This window comes from Ornithorhynchus anatinus, chromosome 1, assembly GCF_004115215.2.
Source record: "Ornithorhynchus anatinus isolate Pmale09 chromosome 1, mOrnAna1.pri.v4, whole genome shotgun sequence".
NCBI lineage: Eukaryota > Metazoa > Chordata > Mammalia > Monotremata > Ornithorhynchidae > Ornithorhynchus > Ornithorhynchus anatinus.
This window is the reverse complement of record NC_041728.1, coordinates 107,720,002-107,741,578: the sequence shown is the minus strand read 5'-3', so window position 1 is coordinate 107,741,578 and position 21,577 is coordinate 107,720,002. Positions and strand designations below refer to the sequence as shown.

The 21,577-nt window shown below is 47.3% G+C and overlaps 1 protein-coding gene across 1 annotated transcript in view; it reads right to left on the bottom strand.

Annotated features, from left to right (window-relative positions):
* The window catches only part of RASA2 (RAS p21 protein activator 2), a 149,128-nt gene that overhangs the window by 66,153 nt on the left and 61,398 nt on the right, over positions 1–21,577 (bottom strand). The window contains exon 5 of the mRNA XM_029067960.2: positions 3,412–3,488. Coding sequence (XP_028923793.1) covers positions 3,412–3,488 — 77 coding nt within the window. The remainder of the gene's footprint in view (positions 1–3,411; positions 3,489–21,577) is intronic.

Below are 21,577 nucleotides of genomic sequence, written 5' to 3'. Positions count from 1 at the left end.
AAAGAATGAGTAAACTATGGTTTAAGAAAATAGCTCCTCCTTCATCTTGTCTTTTCAGTGTTCTGGGGTAAGATTGGAATCTTTTTCTCAGGCCAACCCCCAACCCTGTGCCAGTGATGCTTTTTGCATGACAACCCCTGCCCGGAGCACTGAGGGCAGTAGGACGTGTCTCGGAACATCAGCTGTGGTATTTGTTAGGCGCTTACTATGTACCAGGCACTGTACTAAGTGCTTGGGTAGACACAAACTAAACAGGTTGGACACAGTCCCTGTCCCACACGACGGTCTTAATCCCCATTTTACAGATGAGGTAACTGAGGCACAGAGAAGTGAAGTGACTTGGCCAAGGTCAAAGAACAGACAAGTGGCAGAGCCAGGATTAGAACCCAGGCCCTTCTAACTGCTAGGCCCGAACTCTATCCACTAGGTCATGCTGCTTCCACAGGGCTCTCGTAGAAGACTGCCTCTGTCTCTCCACCTTCGCTCCACGAGGCTTTTCTCTTCCTGTCAAGCATTTGGCCGCTAGAAAAAGCAAGGAGGAGCTTGGTTGTTGAGAGCTGCTGGACATGGGACTGCAAGACAGGGGGTAGAGCCTGCTCTCTCCCTCCCCACACCAAATTTTTCTCTTTATGTTATTGGTTAAGCGCTTACTATGTTCCAGGCATTGTACTAAGAGGTATGAGAAGATCAGCCTGGACACACTCCCTGTGCCTCATAGGGCTTGCAGTCTTAATCCCCATTTTATAGATGAGGTAACTGAGGCACAAAGAAGTTAATAATAATGTTGGTATTTGTTAAGCGCTTACTATGTGCAGAGCACTGTTCTAAGCGCTGGGGTAGACACAGGGGAATCAGGTTGTCCCACGTGGGGCTCACAGTCTTCATCCCCATTTTACAGATGAGGGAACTGAGGCACAGAGAAGTTAAGTGACTTGCCCACAGTCACACAGCTGACAAGTGGCAGAGCTGGGATTTGAACTCATGACCTCTGACTCCAAAGCCCATGCTCTTTCCACTGAGCCACGCTGCTTCTCGTGTTAAGTGGGCAAGTTAAGCGACTTGTCCACGGAGTCAGGATCAGAACCCAGCCCTCCGACTTCCAGGTTCTGTCTCTTTCCACTTGGCCAAGCTGCCTCTCGACTGTCAATTCTAAAAAGTCCCCGAAAACCCTCTAAGACTGTGGGCAGAGGGTGGCAATTTTACTGGGCAATTTTTGTGTCACAACTGTTCGGTCATTCTTCTCTGCCAGTCTTCTCCCATCGCAATGAATTTTGACTGTCATCCTTTCCTAGCACAGCTGTCATCCCTTCTCCTTTTCAGCGAGCCCCAGAACTGGTCTGAATCACTGCCCGAGGATTCTGACCACCACCCAGTACGGTGCCTTGCATGTCCTCAGCACTTGAACGCTATTATCCCATTTTCAGAGTCTGCAATGAGTCCGCTCGCTTAGCTGCCATCCAGCTAACTAAACAGTGGGTTGGCGAGGTCAGATGGAGTCTGAGGAATGGATGCGCATTTCTAAATCAAAAACAAGCCATTAAATCCACAAAAATATCCACTGGGCAACCTCTGGACCTGACTGTCCCGAAATAGCGCTCCGTTTTTCAGAGTGCAAGAAGTGGAAGCATTTTTCCCGAGTGGAGCCACAAACGGGGGCGGTTTGAGACATTTCCTTCTTGGCAGGGCGAGATGGGGGAAGGGAAACAGCCCTAACCAGGCGCCGAGAAGGAATCAGTCAGACCAGGGAAGCAGAGAAGCAGCGTGGCTTAGCGCAAAGAGCACGGCTTTTGGGAGTCTGAGGTCATGGGTTCTAATTCCGCTCTGACCCTTGTCTGCTGTGTGATGTTGGGCAAGTGGCTTCACTTTTCTGGGCCTCAGTTTCCTCATCTGTAAAGATGGGGATTAAGACTGTGAGCCCCACTTGGGACAATCTGATAAACTTGTATCTCCTCCAGTGCTTAGAACAGTGCTTGGCACATAGTAAGCACTTAACAAATGCCATCATCATTATTATTATTATTATTATCAGCTTACCCCACTCCCTAAGCTCTTTGTAGGCAAGGAATGTGTCTGTTAATTGTTGTATTGTTCTCTCCCAGGTGCTCAGTACACTGCTTTGCACACAGTAACAGCTCAATAAATACGTATGAATGAATAATGAGCGGCTGTGTGCTCTCCCCTAGCCCCTTCTCCTCCCACCCTGAGCAACCCCTGTCTTGAACCCCACCTCCACCCTGCACTGCACCCACCTTCTGGCCTCTCCGGTCTCATCTTTTTCAACCCCCTTTCCCCGCTGGGACTCCCCTGAGTCATGTTCAGCCACTCCCACACAAACGCCCTTTGAGGAAAAGTCCTCTAGAGAGCAAAATAAGCGCGACTCCAGAGTGAAACTCAAGGTGCGTGTGTAGGGGAGCACCACCGGACGTGTTCTTCTCTGGCAGGGTTGGTTTGTTTTATGGTTTTATGGTATTTGTTCAGCGCTTACCAAGTATCAAACCCTGTTCTAAGCACTGGGGTACGCATGACTTAATTAGGTCGGACAAAGTCCCTCCCTCACAAGAAGCTCACAGTTTAAGTAGGAGGGAGCATGGGTTTTACAATTTACATTTTACAGTTGAGGAAACTGAGGCATAGAGAAGTTAAGGAGGAGAAGCAGCATGGCATAGTGGAGAGAGCCAGGATCCGGGAGTCAGAAGGACCTGGGTTCTAATCCTGCCTCTGCTTCATGTCTGCTGTGTGACCTTGGGCAAAGTCACTTCACTTCTCTGGGCCTTAGTTATCTCATCGGTAAAATGGGGATTAAGACTATGAGCCCCATGTGAGACAGGGACTATGTCCAACCTGAATAACTTGTATCTACACCAGTGCTTAGAACAGTGCTTGGCATATAGTTAAATGTTTACCAAGTACCATAATTATTATTGTTTTATTATTATTATGTGACTTGCTCAAGGTCACACAGCAAGCAATTGGCGGAGCCAGGATCAGATCCCAGGTCCTCTGAATCCAAGGCCGGTGCTCTTTCCACTGGGCCACATGCCCATGGGCGCTTCAGGAAAGGTGGGTAGATGATAGTGATGAGCCTAACGCACTACCTTGAATTATAGACAATGGCTCAAACTATCCTAGTTTTTCTTCTGCCTTTTTAGCATCACCATGAGCACACTGAAAAAGTCATCTCCCAGTGTACCTACACCCAATCTCCCTCTCTTCCCCAGGGATTATTCTCAGTCCATTTACCTTCCCGGGAAGCTCGCGTTAGAGAAAAAACTGGATTTGGAACGTGGCATTAAAACCATTACAGTCCTGAAGTGTACAAAATTATTATTGTTCACTTTTAGTAAAAGCAGTGAGCACGCCTGTTAAAGAACAGCGTGTTTCCATATGCAGAAGAGAGAGAAATATGCTTACTGTACTACGAGCTGCTGGCATACAGATCCATTGTCTGTTATCAGTTCGTTCAGTTTCAGCTCAAGGTGAACTTTACCCTGCAACAAGAACACAGTGTATAATGTAAATTGAATTCATAATCATTTGGATGAGTCTACTTTAGGACAGTAGTAACAGTCAGAGATGGGTTCATATTCCCAGCTTCCATGGGAAGACTACCGAGGCCCATCAGATCAATCGATCCATCGATGGAATTTACGAACACTTACTACGGGCAGAGCACTGTACTAAGCGCTTGGGAGAGAATAATACAACACAGTTGGTAAACATGATCCCTGCCTTCAAGGAGCTTAGAGTCTACAGGAAGCTAGATGAAAATCCAAGAAGCAACCACCTTACTGCCTTCAAAACAAAACCCAAGTTAAATGATCAGCAACAATGGATCCTCAAGGTTAACTGAGTACTGTCACCCCAACACCGTCTCGGTACCGGGCAGACTTCAGAAGTAAAAAAGGAAAAGATCCTGAAAACACATTTATGAATATTTTTACTTTAAAACCCAGGGCTGTAGGAAGGAAAGTCAGAAGGTAGCCTCCTTGGCCCAAGGTAATTCCCGTGTCAGTTCTACGATCAATCCAAGGACAGTGTTGGAGGGGCAGTGTGGTCTAGTGGAAAGAACCCAGTCAGAAGGGATAGAACCCACTTGTCTGCTGTGAACTTGGGCAAGTCACTTCACTTCTCAGTGTCTCAATTCCCTCATTTGTAAAAATGGGGATTAATATTGAGAGCCCCATGTGGGACTTGCACTGTGTCCAACCTAATTAGCTTGTATCTACCCCAGTTCTTAGTACAGTGCTTGGCACACAGTAAGTGCTAAACCAATACAATATATAAGAAAAAGATACGGTCTGGATAGCACCATGCACAAGTAGCCTGCCACTCGACATCCGTCCCTCACTCCACGAAGACCTCCACTGGCTACCAGTTGCCCTGTGTCACACACAAAAAATCGCCTTACCATTAGCTTCTAGGCTCTGTACCAGTTCTCTACCAGCTCTCTTCAGCTCCTACTCTGCGAGCTCACTTACTAAGAGTGTCTTGCTCTCGACTTCCTACCTCTAGCCCTTCCCTTTCCATTTTCCCTTCCTAGAACTACTTCCCCACTTCAAATCTTCACAGTTCTTTCCACCTTCACTGCCTCCTGAAATCACACCTCCTCCATGAGGCCTTTCTCCATCAATTGCCTGAACCCCAAGACTCCTTAACCCAGTGGCTACCCACCGGCTCCTCCTCTGCCTCCCACCCTTAAGGCTCAGTTCTGGGTAAGTTCCCTTCTATCCTCTCCCCCACACTCATTCCACTGGGGAGAATTCATTCACTCCCACAGCTTCAACCACCATCTCTATGTGGATGATTCCCAAATCTACTTTTCCAGCCCTCATCACCCTCCTTCTCTGCAGTCTCTCGTATCTCCTCCTGCCTTCAAAACATCTCTATTCAGATGTCCCACCAACACCTCAAATTTAACATGTCCAAAATAGAACTCCTTTATCTTCCCCCAGAGACCCTGTCCGCTCCCTGAATGTCGCATCGCTGTCAAAAGCATCACCCACCCTCCCTACCTCACAAGCCTGTACCCTTGGCATTATCCTCAGTCATCTCTCTCACTCAACCCAAATATTTTCATTCAATCGTATTTATTGTCGTATTTATTGAGCGCTTACTGTGTGCAGAGGTCTGTACTAAGCGCTTGGAAAGTACAGTTCAGCAATAAAGAGTAACAATCCCCACCCAAACTGGGCTTAGAGTCTTACTTAATCGGTCATCAGAACCTGTCGGTTCTATCTTCACGACACTGCTAAAATCCGCCCCTTCCTCTCCATTCAAACTGTTGCCATGACGATCACAGTACTTATCCTATCCTGTCAGGACTGCTGCATCAGCCTCCTTGCTGACCTCCCTGCCTCCCGTCTCTCCCCACTTCAGTCCATACTTGCCTTTGCTGCACAGATCATTTTTCTATAAAACCGTTTGGTCCGTGTCTCCCCACTCCTCAAGAAACTCCAGTGGTTGCCCATCTACCTCCACATCTAACAGAAGCTCCTTACCACAGGCTTTAAAGTACTCAATCATCTTGCCGGTTCCTCTCTTACCTTGCTTAATTTCCTACTCCAATCCAGCCCATTCATTCTGCTCCTCTAACACCAACTTACTTATTATACCAACTACCCACTCGCTGCCAACTCTGTGTCCTTGTCCTGCCTCTGACCTGGGATTCCCTCCCCCTTAATAAGAGACAGACCATCACTCTTCCCAATTAATCAATCATATTTATTAAGGGTTTACCGTGTGCTGAACACTGTATTAAGCGCTTGGGATAGTACAATCTGAGTTGACAGACACCTTTCCCACCTTCAATTACTATTATTATTAAGTGCCATCGAGTAAGTTCCGATTCACAGTGACTCCATAGATATACTTTCTCCAGAAGGTCCTGTCCTCTGCCATAATCTGCAACCTTTCTAACGGTTCTTCCATTATCGTTGTTATGGTCTCTATCCATCCAGCTGCTGGTCTGCCTCTTCCTCATTTTTCTTGGATTTTTCCTAGCATTAATGTCTTCTCCAGGGAATTAGTCCTCCTGATTATGTGTCCAAAATATGCCAATCTAAATTGAGTTATTTGGCCTTCGAAAGAGCACTCTGGCTTAATTTGCTAAAATCACAACTCCGGCAAGAGGTCTTCTGCAACTAAGCCCTCAATTCCCTTATTCCTTCTCCCTTCCAAATCACCTTTATTCCCCCCACCTTCAGTCCTACAGCACTTATATGTACAAAGCACTAATTTAATTTATTTTTTGTCTCCCCCTCTAGACTGTAAGCTACTTGTGGACAGGGAAGGTGTCTACCTACTGTTATACTGTATTCATTGAAAATCGTATTTATTGAGCGCTTACTGTGTGCAGAGCACTGTACTGAGAGAATACAATATAACAATAAACAGGCACATTCCCTGCCCACAACAAGCTTACAGTCTAGAGGGGAGACAGTGCTTCGTACAGTGCTCAGCACATATTAAGTCTTCAATAAATATCAATGATTAACTGATTGATTACCCTTAGTTAACATCTTTGTACTTATAGCTAGGCTTGGCACTTTTCCATATGCAATCAACTCTCCTATAGCATGGGGACTTTGTTCTCACCTCGTGTTAGAATAAACTCACATTATAGACACATAACTCCATGTGCAAACACAAAATTGTTCTTTCCAACATCACAAAGGATTCTATCCAGACAGACGTATGCTGTCAAAAGACTGTTCTCTAACTCCCTACCTAAAATGTACCGTGAAAACAGGTGCTATGAGAGGACTGACTGTATAGGTGTATTTAGCTATAAATTAAATGATTTAATCAGCTATTTCATTCTTGATGGGCTCATACTATGGGTTATCTCTTTCTGTTGTTTCTACTATATGTCAATAATTTTTGCCTGCCGGTCTGCTCTGTGCAACTCTAAACTCCTTGAGAGCCTTTGGCTTCTACTGTACCCTCCAAAACACTTAGTACAGTCTTCTGCACAGAGAAGATGCTCAGTAAATACTGACTGGGTCTGACCTCATTATCTTGCACCTCCCCTGGCTCTTAATACAGTGCTTGGCACCCAGCAAGCCTTAAAAAAATGCCACAATTATTACTATTATCAGAAGCAGCATAACCAAATAGAAAGAGCAGGGGCCTAAAACATCAGAACTGGCTTCTAATCCGACTCTGTAGCTTGCCAGCTGTGGGACCTCGTGCAAGTCACTTTACTTCTCTGTGCCTCAGTTTCTTTATCTGCAAAATAGGAATTAAGTACCTGTTCTCCCTTCTACTTAGACTGTGAGCCCCACATGGGATGGAGGCTGTGTCCGACCTGATCGCCCTGTATTCCAGCTCTTAGTAGTGTTTGGCACATAGCAAGAACTTAAATACCATGATCAGCTTGCTGTGGGCAAGGAAAATGTCTCTCTATTGTTATATTGTACTCTCCCAAATGCTTAGCACAGTGCTCTGCACATGGTAAGCACTCCATAAACAGAATTGAATGAATGAATGAGTACTCTCTTCCAGCCCAAGAGTGCATCCTGGGGGACTACCAGGTCAGGGGTGACCCGAGGCTGAGCTTGACCCACAAGCAGCGTGGCTCAGTGGCAAGAGCACGGGCTTGGGAGTCAGAGGTCGTGGGTTCTGATCCTAGCTCCAGCACTCGTCAGCTGTGTGACTTTGGGCCATTAACTAAACTTCTCTGTGCCTTAGCTACCTCATCTGTAAAATGAGGATGGGACTGTGAGCCCCACCCGGGACAACCTGAATACCTTGTATCTCTCCCAGTGCTTAGAACAGTGCTTGGCACATAATAAGCGCTTAACAAATACCATCATCATCATTATTATTACTTCAACCAGGCAGGACCCTAATGGGGGTGGAGGGGAGGGGAGGCAGGTAGGGAAGAAGCAGTTCCCTATTGACAGTGACATTCACCAAGCACCTGAGGTTTGGCAGACACCCTTCTCAGCTGCTGGGCCAAGAATCACATCCAGCTGAGATCTGTCCTTTGAAGCGGAGCCATGGAAAGAGCTGGCAGAAAGCCAGGTGGGAGCAAGCCCAGGTTGGCAGGGCCAGACACGCTCACCTACAGGCGAGGTTGGAGAGGATCGAAGCTATGCCAGGTTCCTGACAAAAATACACTGCAGAGCTAAACTCACCCTCCCCTGGGGAAAAAACAGGAAAACAAATGATTCGAGCTTCTGCCCCCAGGCATCCATCAGTAGTTGGTAAAGGGAGGCCTCTGGGTTGGAATTTCTACAGGGGGGCAAGGCCATCAGCAACTACAGGTGACACTAAGGGTGAAACGCCCCATTTGAGAGGACTTTAAGGACCAAAACATTTCTTGCGAGGAGGCGATTTATTGATTTATTCACTTGTGTTTTCCATTTGAATCTTTTCTCTCTCTCTTTACTACTGTAGGTCTTCTTGTTTTCCCCAGGCTCCCCAAGTGCAGGGATTATATCTTCAACCTTTTCTGTAGGCTCACAAAGGCTCCCAGCCTGGTAAGGATGGGGAGGGGAGGAGACCGCATTATCATTTTCTGTACCGACCTAAACCCAGACAGAAAGAGCCGAGCAGAGGGGACTAACTGAGAGGTAGGGGGGTTGGGAGTTAGTTGCCGCTGGTTTGCTTGGTCACAGGCGTGGGGTGATGGGGGGGGGGGGAAGTCATGGGATCAGTTCTTCCTGCTCCAGGCTACCGCCCAATCCCAGCCTCTGCATTTGCTTCACAATCAGCATTGTCTCCCTGCCTTGACCCTGTTGCTGGAATGCAGAGACCGAGTGCATGTGGGTGTTGGGGGACATGAGGTCCAGTCAGGATGCCCCTTCCCTGCTCCCTAGAGCTCAAGATCAGAATCTGGGGAAACTTTCTGTTCTGACCAGGGAACTGAAGCAGAAAGGAAGGAATGGGAGAGGAAGATGCCAAGTCTAGGGGCTACTAACTCATCTGAATCTCCCTCTACTGTGGGCAGGGAATGTATCTACCAACTCTGTCATACTGCATTCTCCCAGGGTCTTTACTGACCTCCCTTCCTCCTGTCTCTCCCCACTCCAGTCCCTATTTGACTCTGCTGCCCAGATCATTTTTTTAGAAAAAAGTTCAGGCCACGTTTCTCCACTCCTTAATAACATCCAGTGGTTGCCCACCCACCTCCACGTCAAATAGAAACTCCTTACCATCAGTTTTAAAACACTCAATCACCTTGCCCCCTCCCATCTCACCTTGCTACTCTCTTACTACAACCCAGCCCTCTAATGCTAACCCAGCCCACTTTGCTCCTCCAATGCTAACCTTCTCAGTGTACCCCGATCTCATCTATCTCGCCGCCAACCTCTCGCCCACATCCTGCCTCTGGCCTGGAAAGCCTTCCCTCTTCATATCCGAAACACAATTACTCTCTCCTCCTTCAAAGCCTTATTGAAGGCACATCTCCCCCAAGAGGCCTTCCCTAAGCCTTCTTTTCCTTATCTTCCACTCACTTCTGCCTAGCCCTGACTGGCTCCCTTTATTTCTTCCCAGCCCCACAGCACCTATGTATATATCTGTAATTTTTTTTATATATTACTGTCTCCCCCTCTAAAGTGTAAGCTCGTTATGGGCAGAGATTGTGTCATTTATATTGTACTCTCCCAAGTGCATAGTATAGTGCTCTGCATCCAGCAAGTGCTCAATAAATATGAGTGACTGACTGCTTAGTACAGTGCTCTGCACACAGCAGACATTCAATAAATACCATTGCCTGTTCGACTGATTTCACTCCTGGCCTCGAACCTGCCATCGTGCTCTCAAGCATCTCTTAGCACTGAAGGAGGCCACAGGAAACAAGACCATATGACAGGAGGGATGGATGAGGTCGGGACAGAGGTGAATTCTGTTGGTGGGAGCAGGGGGGAAGAAAATGGTGGACCAGGAGTGCTCTTTGAGGGCAGGGGTCATGTCTACCAACCGTATTATACTCTCCCAAGTGGCCTGCATAGTAAGCGCTTAATAAATACACTTCATTGGGTCAACTGACTCTTTGACAGCTCAGTGGCACAACAGCATGTAAATAATAATTATGATACTTGTTAAGCACTTACTATGTGTGAAGCACTACTTCAAGCGCTGAGGTACATACAAATTAAATCAGGTTGGACACGGTCCCTGTTCCACATGGGGCTCACACTCTTAATCCCCATTTTACAGATGAGGTAACTGAGGTCCAGAGGAGTAAAGTGACTTGTTCAAGGTCACAGGGCAGATAAGTGGTGGAGTGGTATTAGAACCCAGGTCCTTCTAACTCCCAGGCTCATGCCCTATCCATTAGGCCATGCTGCTTCCCAAATGAACTGAATCAATTGAAGAGGGGGCTTCCCCAGGACTCATCTTGGGAAACTTGGCCAGCGAACTCTGTATTAGCCCGTTCCTTCAGGAGAGGGGTTATAAATAATGGGGGCTGCCGAGGAGAGGATGCTATACTACTAATTTATACTAATGTCTGTGTTCCCCTCTAGACTGTAAGCTCATTGTGGACAGGGAATGTATCCATTTATTGTTACATTGTACTCTCCCAAGCGCTTAGAACAGTGCTCTGCACATGGTAATTGCTCAATAAATATGGTCAACTGACTACTAATGGTGGTATTTGTTAAGCAGTTACTATGTATCAAGCACTGTACTAAGGGCTGGGTTAGTTACAAGATCATCAAATTGGATCAAGTCCCTGTTCCCCTTGGGGCTCAAGGTCTAAGCAGGAGGGAGAACTACGGAATCCCCATTTTACAGATGTAGAAGCTGAGGCACTGAGAAGTGACGTGACTTGCCCAAGATCACACAACAGGCAAGTGGCAAAGCCGGGATTAAAACCCAGGTCTTCTGACTCCTAGGCCCATGCTCTTTCCTCTAAGCCATGGTGCTTTCCAACTTCAGCTGAGGTAAAATCCTACGGGTTAGAGCTGTTTGGTTGGATTTTTTTTTTATGGTATTCATTTAGCACTTATTATGTGACAGGCACTGTACTAAGCACTGGGGCAGTTGTAAACTAATCAGGTTGGAACATAGTTCATTTCTCACATGGGGCTCACAGTTTTAATCCCCGTTTTACAGAAGAGGTAACAGCCCAGAGAAGTGAAGTGACTTGCCCAAGGTCACCCAGCAGACAAGTGGCGGAGCCAGGATAAGAGCCCAGGTTCATTCAATAGTATTTATGGAACACTCACTATGTGCACAGCACTGTACTAAGCGCTTGGAATGGACAATTAGGCAACAGATAGAGACAATACCTGCCCACCAACGGGCTCAGGTTCTTCTGACTCCCAGGCCCGTGCTCTATCCACTATGCAAACTGCTTCTCCATGTGCTTCTCCATATATAATGGTGCTGGGACTCTAGTTGGGGAGGGGAAGGGTGGCACGGTAGGGTGGGGAGAAGAAGGATGATGCTGATGCCAACAGCATTATACTGACCGGCCTCCTCAGCGCTCTTCTCAGCGTGCTCCGCTAGCCTGGGAAAGTGCTAAAAATACTCCCACGCCAAACTGAGCCAGACCGAACCAGCTTACAATTCACCCTTCCTGGCCCCACTCTGTGAAGCTCAACCAGTTGAGCCAACCTAGTTCTGCCACTTGCGAGGCGAGTGTGATGTTACCAAACTGGGTTGGGCTTGGTGCGGCGTGACTAGAACCTGGGTCATTAGCTGGAGCAAAAGAGAACAAGAAATGCAGAGCACTCGTGTCTATCAACTCTACTGTACTCTCCCCAAGTGCTTAGGACAGTGCTCCACACACAGTAATCGCTTAATAAATAACAGTGACTAACTGATTAATTAGGGGCGTGCTCGTTTGGTGGAGAGTTTTGCTCTCTAGACTACAATCTCGCCTCTAAACTCGTTGTGGGCAGGGAACAGATCCACCAACTCTTTTATATCGTACTTTTCCGAGCGCTTAGTACAGGGGTCCGCACGCAGTAAGTGCTCAATACATTTGATTGAGTGCTTTCAGAGAGGAAAGTTAACTCCCAACTGAGACGCATCTGAAATCAGAGATACAAGTACAGCTAGTAAAACAATGAAAATATAGCACCCAGCAAAATCAAAGCATTGAAACACCAACACAAACTACCTCAATTTGGTTTTAGCAAATTTAGTTCTTTACGAGGAAGTCCCTATGCCCTGGACGCGGACCAAGTGTTAGCAAACAATTACCACGTTTGAGTGACCAAGAGTGTGGAGAAAATACAGCAGGAGCCAAACCTCTTCTTCTACCAACAGAACAATTACATCACTCCACAACTCATCTTCCAAATGAGGGCCAAATGACACATGGTGGTTTGTTGCAACTTCAGAAAACGCAAAACCCTTAGATGCCAAAAAGACTAGTCATCATGGGACCTCATGAGCATTAAGTCAAAGGAAACCATTATACATTCATATTGTACCAATCAATGCGCTGAAAATCTCCCCTCCAACCACGACAACAAGTGCCAAATAGGTGGTTCATCTAGTTTTGCCGAGTTTTGGGTTTGTTTGCTTTTCTTGGCATTTGTTAAGCACTTACTATGTGTCAGGCCCTGTATTAAGGCCTGGGGTAGAGTCAGTCTAATCAGGTTGGACTCAGTCCATGTCCCACATAGGGCTCACAGTCTTGATCCCCATTTTACAGAGAAGTGAAGTGACTTGCCCATGGTCACATAGCAGGTGGGTAGCATAGTTGGGATTTGAACTCAAGTACTCTGACTCCCAGGTTTGTGCACTTTCCATTAACCCATGCTGATTCAATTAATATTAATACTGAAATCCAAATTCAAGGGTGTAAAAACAAAAAATTCCCCAATTATTTTTAATGGATTTCCTTCATTTTTTCATAAACAGCATAGCATATGGGTTTTATCCAAGTTGAATTCTTTTTATGTACCTTTAGACATTTTATACATATGTAATTTCACATAAAGTGTCAAATTACAGGATTTACATTCAGTATTTTTTTTTTATTTTATAGGATATGAATGGATAGGTTACTGGTATTCTTGATAGTCTGCATTCCAAATTTCATACTTGCTTTAATAGATATAAGAGATCTCATTGCATAAAGAAGTATAAAACCATCAATGCCTTGTGACATAATCCTGAAATTCAAGATAAACATGTTAGTAAGGAAGTACTAAATAAGCCACTGCATTTAAAAGTACTATATGATTGACAGGGAATCTAGTTTTTCTGCATACACAAGTGTCCCATATTCCTTAATTAAGGAATCAATTTCTTTAAATGGAAGTTCCATTTTTTAAAATGCTAATTTTTAATTTGATGATAGCAGAAACAATTCTTGCTTCAAAGTTACTTACAGGGTCACTAACAACTCTGTTCTAGTGTATTCTCCCAAGCACACACGGTAAGTGCACAATAACTGACTACGCCCACCTCTCCTCTTCTTCCACTTTCTTCTCTGCGCTTTTGTGCCTTCATTCATCTTTCCTTCCATCCCCACAGCATATATATATATCTGCAATTATTTATCTATTTATTTATATTAAAGTCCGTCTCACCCTCTAAACTGAGAGCTCACTGTGGGTAAAAATGTGTCTGTTTATTGTTATATTCTACTCTACCAAGTGCTTAGTACAGTGTGTTGCAAAAAGGAAGCACTCAATAAATACTATGGAATGAATGAGTGAATAAATACAATTGACTGATGATAAAATCATGAAAATATTCTCTCAAACAAGCCCGCCTACTCATCTTATTATTTTGCCCTCTATGCTTTCCCTTTTCACCAGACTAGAGCTTGTCTCTTCATAGAATTGTCTCCCCTTTTTCTCTCAGGTCTTCCTTGAGCCCCATCTTTCCAATGGGAACTCAAAACTCCCTGGTTAGCCCATATTCCAGCCTTCATAAAAGTCAAGGAACTTTCTTTGTGTGCAACCAAAATCTATTTTGCTTTCACCTAGGTCCATTTCCTAGGAGAATAATAACAATAATAATAATTGTGGTATTTGTTAAGCGATTACTCTGTGTCAAGCGCTGTTCTAGGTGCTTCGGTAGATACAAGGTAATCAGGTTGTCCCACGAGGGAGACCCAGTCTTAATCCCCATTTTACAGATGAGGTAACTGATGCACAGAGAAGTTATTAAGACAGCCAGGAAGACTGCCTTCTCTTCCAGAGGCTAATTTGAAACATGAAAGTTCAGTTACTTTGTGGCCCAAACCCTTCAGTCGAATAGTATGTTCGAGGCAAGCCCAACACCAACTTGGCTTGGTTCCCGGCCAGCTTAACCTGGCCCTAGAGGGTTGGAGCCAATGGATGGAGCCCGGCTGCACAGAGCTCTATAACTAAGAGAGGAACACACAGTCATAATTCTCTCATTTATGAACAAGGGGGCCATAGAGGAAAAAAGAGTTATCAGAGGAAAAAAGTTAGGAATGTTGGAGGGGGTCCACCCTAAACTTGAGGAAGGGTGCTAAGAAGGAATGCCATCTTCATGCTGCCCCTCCTAGTATCCCATTGCCAATGGTCAATTGGGAATAGATGTGATTGAACCAAGTGCTTAGTACAGTACGGCTTAGTGGGCCTGGGAGTCAGAAGGTCATGGGTTCTAATCCCAGTTCGGACACCTGTCTGCTGTGTAACCTTGGGCACACACTTCATTTCTCCTCACAGTTCCTTCATCTGTATAATGGGGATTAAGACTGTGAGCCTTATGTGGGTAATGGATCGTGTCCAACCTGATTAGTTTGCATCTACCGCAGTGCTTAGTACAGTATCTGGGACATACTAAGTGCTTAACCAAGACCATTATTGTTATTATTATTATTATAGTGCTCAGCACACTGTAAGCACTCAATAAATACCATTGGTTAGCAGCACTCCTGACATTATGGACTTGTAAAAGGCTTTTTTTTAAAAAAAACTACAGATTTTTCACTAATCAATTCTGTTCTTCCCCCCTCGTCCCATTAGAATCAGGGAGCTTTCTTTTTTAAAACAGAATTCAAGATTTTCACTAACTCATCCTAGTCTTTCCTCTGCTTCCCATTAGCCAGAATCAGGAAGTTTGCTTTAAAACAAACAAAAAAACAAAAACCACAATTCGTGTTACGCAAAAATTTCCAGTGTCTCTAGAACATGTATTTTCTCTGAGTGTTTCTGATGGAGCACTTTTAAAGAATTAAGGAATGTTCCCCTGAGAAAACGCTCGGCTCCCAAGATCTTCAGCACTCAACCCTCTGATCTTTGCTGGGATGTCATTCCTGGTCAGGATGGGACTGGCCCCTGGGATAATAAAAGAAAATCTTCATGGGCCACTCTGGAATGCACCTGGCTACAAGCAGAAGTCCTTCCAGCCACACTCCTACCTGGCTCTGGTGGCTTCTTACAAACTAAGGAGTCATCAGAGACAGGTAGACGAGCAGGAAAGGGACGATAAAGGAGCCTTCAGTCTTCCAACCCTATTTCCCCCTTCTTCAAACTTAACTTCTCTGTACTTCAGTGATCTCATCTGTTCAATAGGGATTAAGACTGTGAGCCCTCTGTGGGTCATGGACTGTGTCCAACCTGATTAGTTTTTATCTACCCCAGCGCTTAGTACAGTGACTGGTACAAAGTAAGTGCTTAGCTTTATTTATTTATGTATATTAACGTCCGCCTCCCTCTCTAGACTACGAGCTCCTTGTGGGCAGGGAATGCATCTACCAACTCTGTTATAATGTACTCTTCCAAGCGCTTAGTACAGTTAGTGCTTAGCACAGTGTTCTACACAAAATAAGTGCTCAATAAATACAACTGATTGTTTGATAGGATTTCCCAGTAAGGACTTTGGAGCTGACTTTTTACTGATCTGCTTCCAGACCAACTGTGCCAACGAGATGAAGAGAGGAAAGGTGGTAGCTAGGACCTTGAATTCCCCTCGCTCCCACCCAACAGCAAAGTTCCCTTTAAGGATGAGATAAAAAGGCTTTAGATTTTCACTGAACCCAGAAGTAAAAAAAGGTCATCAAAACTGCAAAAGAAACTATGGAGTAGAGATGGAATCAATCAGTGGTATTTATTGAGCGCTTATTATGAGCAGAGCACTGTACTAAGCACCTGGAAGAGTCAATATAAGAAAACTAGAAAAGCCATCCCCTGCCCATAAAGAGCTTACAGTCTAGAGGTGAAGGGAAGTGCAGCCCTTTAGATCCAAAGAGTTAAGTAAGGTGGAGTAAGCTAGTATTGCCACAGCTCTGTGGAAAGACAGTGATTAGAACACGCCCAGGTTCCGAACCAAACTGAAAAGAAGAACTGAATTTTTAATGAATGACAGACAACCATCATTTGACAGGAAATTACGGTAGGTAAAACTCTTAATGAACCAACTAAGTCATGATCAGAAGTTGTGAGCTCTCTGCATAACTGTCCAACCTCTTCCAAGATCAATCAAAGATATATATTGAGCGCTTATTGTGTGAAGAGCACTGTACTAAGCACTTGGGGAAAGTCCCGTATAAGAAGGGCAGCACATCCTCTGGCCCTCCGCAACCTGGTCCATGTCCTGGGCCACGTCCTCCCGCTGTCCTGGAATGCCCTCCCTCCTCACCTCCGCCAAACTCATTCTCTTCCCCTCTTCAAAGCCCTACTTAGAGCTCACCTCCTCCAAGAGGTCTTCCCAGACTGAGCTTCCCCTTTTCCCTCTGCTGCCCCTCTACCGCACCCCTTTCACCTCCCCTCAGCTAAGCCCCCTTTTCCCCCCCTCCCTCTTCTCCTCCCCCTCTCCCTTCCCCTCCGCACTGTGCTCATCTGCTCAATTGTATACATTTTTTATTACCCTATTTATTCTGTTAATGAGATGTACATCAGCTTGATTCTATTTATTGCTATTGTTTTAATGAGATGTACATCCCCTTGATTCTATTTATTGCTATTGTTTTTGTTTGTCTGTCTCCCCCGATTAGACTGTAAGCTCATCAGTGGGCAGGGACTGTCTCTATCTGTTGCTGATCTGTACATTCCAAGCGCTCAGTACAGTGCTCTGCGCATAGTAAGCGCTCAATAAATACCACTGAATGAATGAATGGTCTTGCCCTAGAGCAGACGGGGCACCGGATAATCCATCCCCTTCCAAAATGGCAAAATGACAGTACAGTGAGGAAACAAGGGACTCTATAGTGGAAATGAATGGGGAGAATTTCTGCTCTAGATTTGTGTGTATTGTACTCTCCCAAGTGCTTAGCGCAGTGCCCTGCACACAGTAAGCGCTCAATACGCAGCGTGGCTCAGTGGAAAGAGCATGGGCTTTGGAGTCAGAGGTCATGGGTTCGAATCCCGGCTCTGCCACTTGTCAGCTGTGTGACTGTGGGCAAGTCACTTAACTTCCCTGGGCCTCAGTTACCTCATCTGTAAAATGGGGATTAAGACTGTGAGCCCCACGTGGGACAACCTGATTCCCCTGTGCCTACCCCATCGCTTAGAACAGTGCTCTGCACATAGTAAGCGCTTAACAAATACCAACATTATTAATAAATACCAATAGCTGACTTGACTGACACACGTTCTTCCTCTACAGAAAGGTGAAATGGGGTACTTTGAGAGGCTGTGGGGAATGGGTATAGCAGTGAGCTCATTACAGGCAGAGAACTTATCTGCAGATTTTGTGGTATTGTACTCTCGCAAGCGCTTATTACAGAGCTCTGCATACAGTAAGCACTCAATAAATACCACTGATTAAGGCTTCCAGAAATGTTCTTGGGGAACAGTCCCATGTAGACTTCTCTGGATTCCAGGGCTGATAACTGCCCTGGTTTTCTGGAGCCGCCTAACTTTAAAAACTGCAGAAAACTTAGCAGGTTGGCTAAGCTCCCCTCTAGACTGCTCGTTGCAGGCAGGGAATGTGCCTACTAACTGCTGTACTGTACTTTCCCAAGTACATAGTACAGTGCTCTGCACACAGTAAGTGTTGAATAAATACCGCCGCCACAGGGACATTTGGTCATGAGCTCTGGGACTCTCTCGGCCGCTGGCCGCTTGACTTTGAGTCTGATCGGGTAGGGTCGACTCGTCCCCCGACCCTGGTCATCACCTGCTTATTAACACTATTGTAGTGTGCCTTACTGTAGCATGTTGCTATATTAGCGATCTCGCTTGTTATTGTTTATTGTCGTCAGACTTTGAGTCTGATCAGGTCGCCCCTTAATCGAGTCTACCCCCGACCCTGGTCATCGCCCCTTTTATTAACACGACTATATTGTATCATACTGTGTCATGTTGCTATATTAGCACTACCGTATTGTATCATACTGTATCATGTTGCTATATTACCGATTTCGTTTATTACTGTTTATTGTTGTCAGTGCTGCCACCCACCTCTCTGGCCTAGCCATGTCCCTCCTCCCCCCCTCCCGCCCCTTCCTATCCTCCCCTTCCCCTTCCCCTCTCTTGCTCAGCTCTTTCCCGTTCTCTCCTCTGTCTCCTCCCCCCCTCCCCTCTCCCGCCCTAGAACCCCACTTTACCAGCGCTACCCCTCTTCCCCCTCCCCCTACTCTTCCCCCCACCAAACCCCCTCTTCACCCCCTCCCCCCTTCTCTCTTCCCCACCCATGCCCCATCCCAGTCCTCTTGTCCCACCACTACCCCTCATCCCCCTCTCCCCATCCAGGGCCCCGCCACCTCCTTCCCATCCAAACCCTCCCCTCCCCCGGCCCTTCCCCCCCTCCCCCCCTTGCACCCACAGCTACTTTCAAGTGTGGCCTCTGGAACCCCCGCTCTATTACAGGTAAGCTACCTTTCATCCATGACCTTTTCCTCTCTCGCTCTCTCCTCCTCCTCGCCCTTTCGGAAACGTGGCTCTCTCCCGAAGACACGGTCTCCGCCGCCGCTCTCTCCGGCGGAGGCCTCTCCTTCTCCCACTCCCCCAGACTCACCGGTAAGGGAGGAGGCGTCGGCTTCCTCCTCTCGCCCCGATGCCGCTTCCGCACTATCCCTCCTCCCCCCTCCCTCTCCTTCGCCTCCTTCGAAGCCCATATCATTCGCCTCTACCACCCCCTCCGGTTACTTGTCGCCGTCATCTACCGCCCTCCCGGTCCCACCTCCGACTTCTTCAACCACCTTGACCCCTTTCTCACCTTCCTTCTCTCCTTCTCTCTGCCCACTCTGATCCTTGGAGACTTCAACATCCATACGGATGTACCCGACGACTCCTCTGCCGCCCGCCTGCTATCCCTCCTCGACTCTGCCGACCTCCTCCTCCACCATACCGTGCCCACTCACCGACTCGGTCACACCCTCGATCTCGTCATCTCCTACCGCTGCACTATCTCCTCCCTCACCGACTCTGAAATCCCTCTCTCTGACCATAACCTTCTCACCTGCCTCATCTCTCACACTCCCTCCCCCTGCAAATCTTCGCTACTGCCCCACAGAGACCTCCGCTCTCTCGATCCCATCCGTCTTTCCAATAGCATCTCTCCTCACCTTGCCGCCCTGTCCTCTCTTCCCACTCTCGACGATCGGGTCTCCGCTCTCAACTCCACCCTCTCTACTCATCTCGACTCTCTCGCCCCCCTTTCCCTCCGCCGCTCTCGCTCCACTAACCCACAGCCCTGGATCACCTCCTCCGTCCGCCTCCTACGCTCCTATGCTCGAGCTGCTGAGCGCTGCTGGCGAAAGTCCAAACACCAAGCCGACCTCACACACTTCAAATTTATCCTTTCCTGCCTTAACTCTGCCCTCTCCTCCGCCAGGCAAAGCTTCTTCTCCCTCATCGACACCCATGCCCGTCACCCCCGCTGATTGTTCCGGACCTTTAACTCTCTCCTTAGGCCCCCTGTTCCTCCCTCCCCCATCTCTCACCCCCAATGATCTGGCCACCTATTTCCTCACGAAAATCAACACGATCAGGTCTGAGCTCCCCAAAGTCACCCCTCCGCCTCTCCCATCCCCCCCACCAACCCCCTCCCCTACTTTCCCATCCTTCCCTGCAGTATCCTCAGAGGAGATCTCCTCCCTCCTCGCAAGTGCCACCCCCTCCACCTGCGCCTCGGACCCCATTCCCTCTCACCTTCTTAAAACCATCGCCCCTGCCCTCCTCCCTTCTTTAACTTCTATTTTTAACCACTCAATCTCCAAGGGCTCCTTCCCCTCTGCCTTCAAACATGCCCACGTCTCCCCCATCCTAAAAAAACCCGCTCTTGACCCCACTTCCCCTTCCAGTTATCGTCCTATCTCCCTACTACCCTTCCTTTCCAAAATCCTAGAACGAGTCGTCTACAATCGATGCCTAGAATTCCTTAACTCCCATTCTCTCCTAGACCCCCTCCAATCTGGCTTCCGTCCCCCCCACTCTACCGAGACTGCTCTCTCTAAGGTCACCCATGACCTCCTTCTTGCCAAGTCCAATGGCTCCTATTCCATTCTGATCCTCCTTGACCTCTCTGCTGCCTTTGACGTCTCCACCTGGATGTCGGCCCACCACCTAAAACTCAACATGAGCAAGACTGAGCTCCTCATCTTCCCTCCCAAACCCGGTCCTCTCCCAGACTTCTCTATCACCGTGGATGGCACGACCATCCTTCCCGTCTCTCAGGCCCGCAATCTCGGTGTCATCCTTGACTCGTCCCTCTCGTTCACCCCACACATCCTATCCGTTACCAAGACCTGCCGGTTTCACCTCTACAATATCGCCAAGATCCGCCCTTTCCTCTCTACCCAAACGGCTACCTTACTGTTACGGGCTCTCGTTATATCCCGGCTAGACTACTGTGTCAGCCTTCTCTCTGACCTCCCTTCCTCCTCTCTCGCCCCGCTCCGGTCTATTCTTCACTCCGCTGCCCGGCTCATCTTCCTGCAGAAACGATCTGGGCATGTCACTCCCCTTCTTAAACAACTCCAGTGGTTGCCTATCGACCTCCGCTCCAAACAAAAACTCCTCACTCTAGGCTTCAAGGCTCTCCATCACCTTGCCCCTTCCTACCTCTCCTCCCTTCTCTCTTTCTACCGCCCACCCCGCACGCTCCGCTCCTCTGCCGCCCACCTCCTCACCGTCCCTCGGTCTCGCCCATCCCGCCGTCGACCCCCGGGTCACGTCTTCCCGCGGTCCTGGAACGCCCTCCCTCCTCACCTCCGCCAAACGGATTCTCTTTCCCTCTTCAAAACCCTACTTAAAAATCACCTGCTCCACGAGGCGTTCCCAGACTGAGCTCCTCTTCCCCCTCTACTCCCTCTGCCATCCCCCCTTTACCTCTCCGCAGCTAAACCCTCATTTTCCCCTTTTCCCTCTGCTCCTCCACCTCTCCCTTCCCATCCCCACAGCACTGCACTCGTCTGCTCAACTGTATATATTTTCGTTACCCTATTTATTTTGTTAATGAATTGCACATCGCCTTGATTCTATTTAGTTGCCATTGTTTTTACGAGATGTTCTTCCCCTTGACTCTGTTTATTGCCATTGTTCTTGTCTGTCCGTCTCCCCCGATTAGACTGTAAGCCCGTCAAACAGCAGGGACTGTCTTTATCTGTTGCCGACTTGTTCATTCCAAGCGCTTAGTACAGTGCTCTGCACATAGTAAGCGCTCAATAAATACTATTGAATGAATGAATGAATGAAATACGATCGATCGATTGATTGATAGATACCTGTTTTTCCAAGCTTTA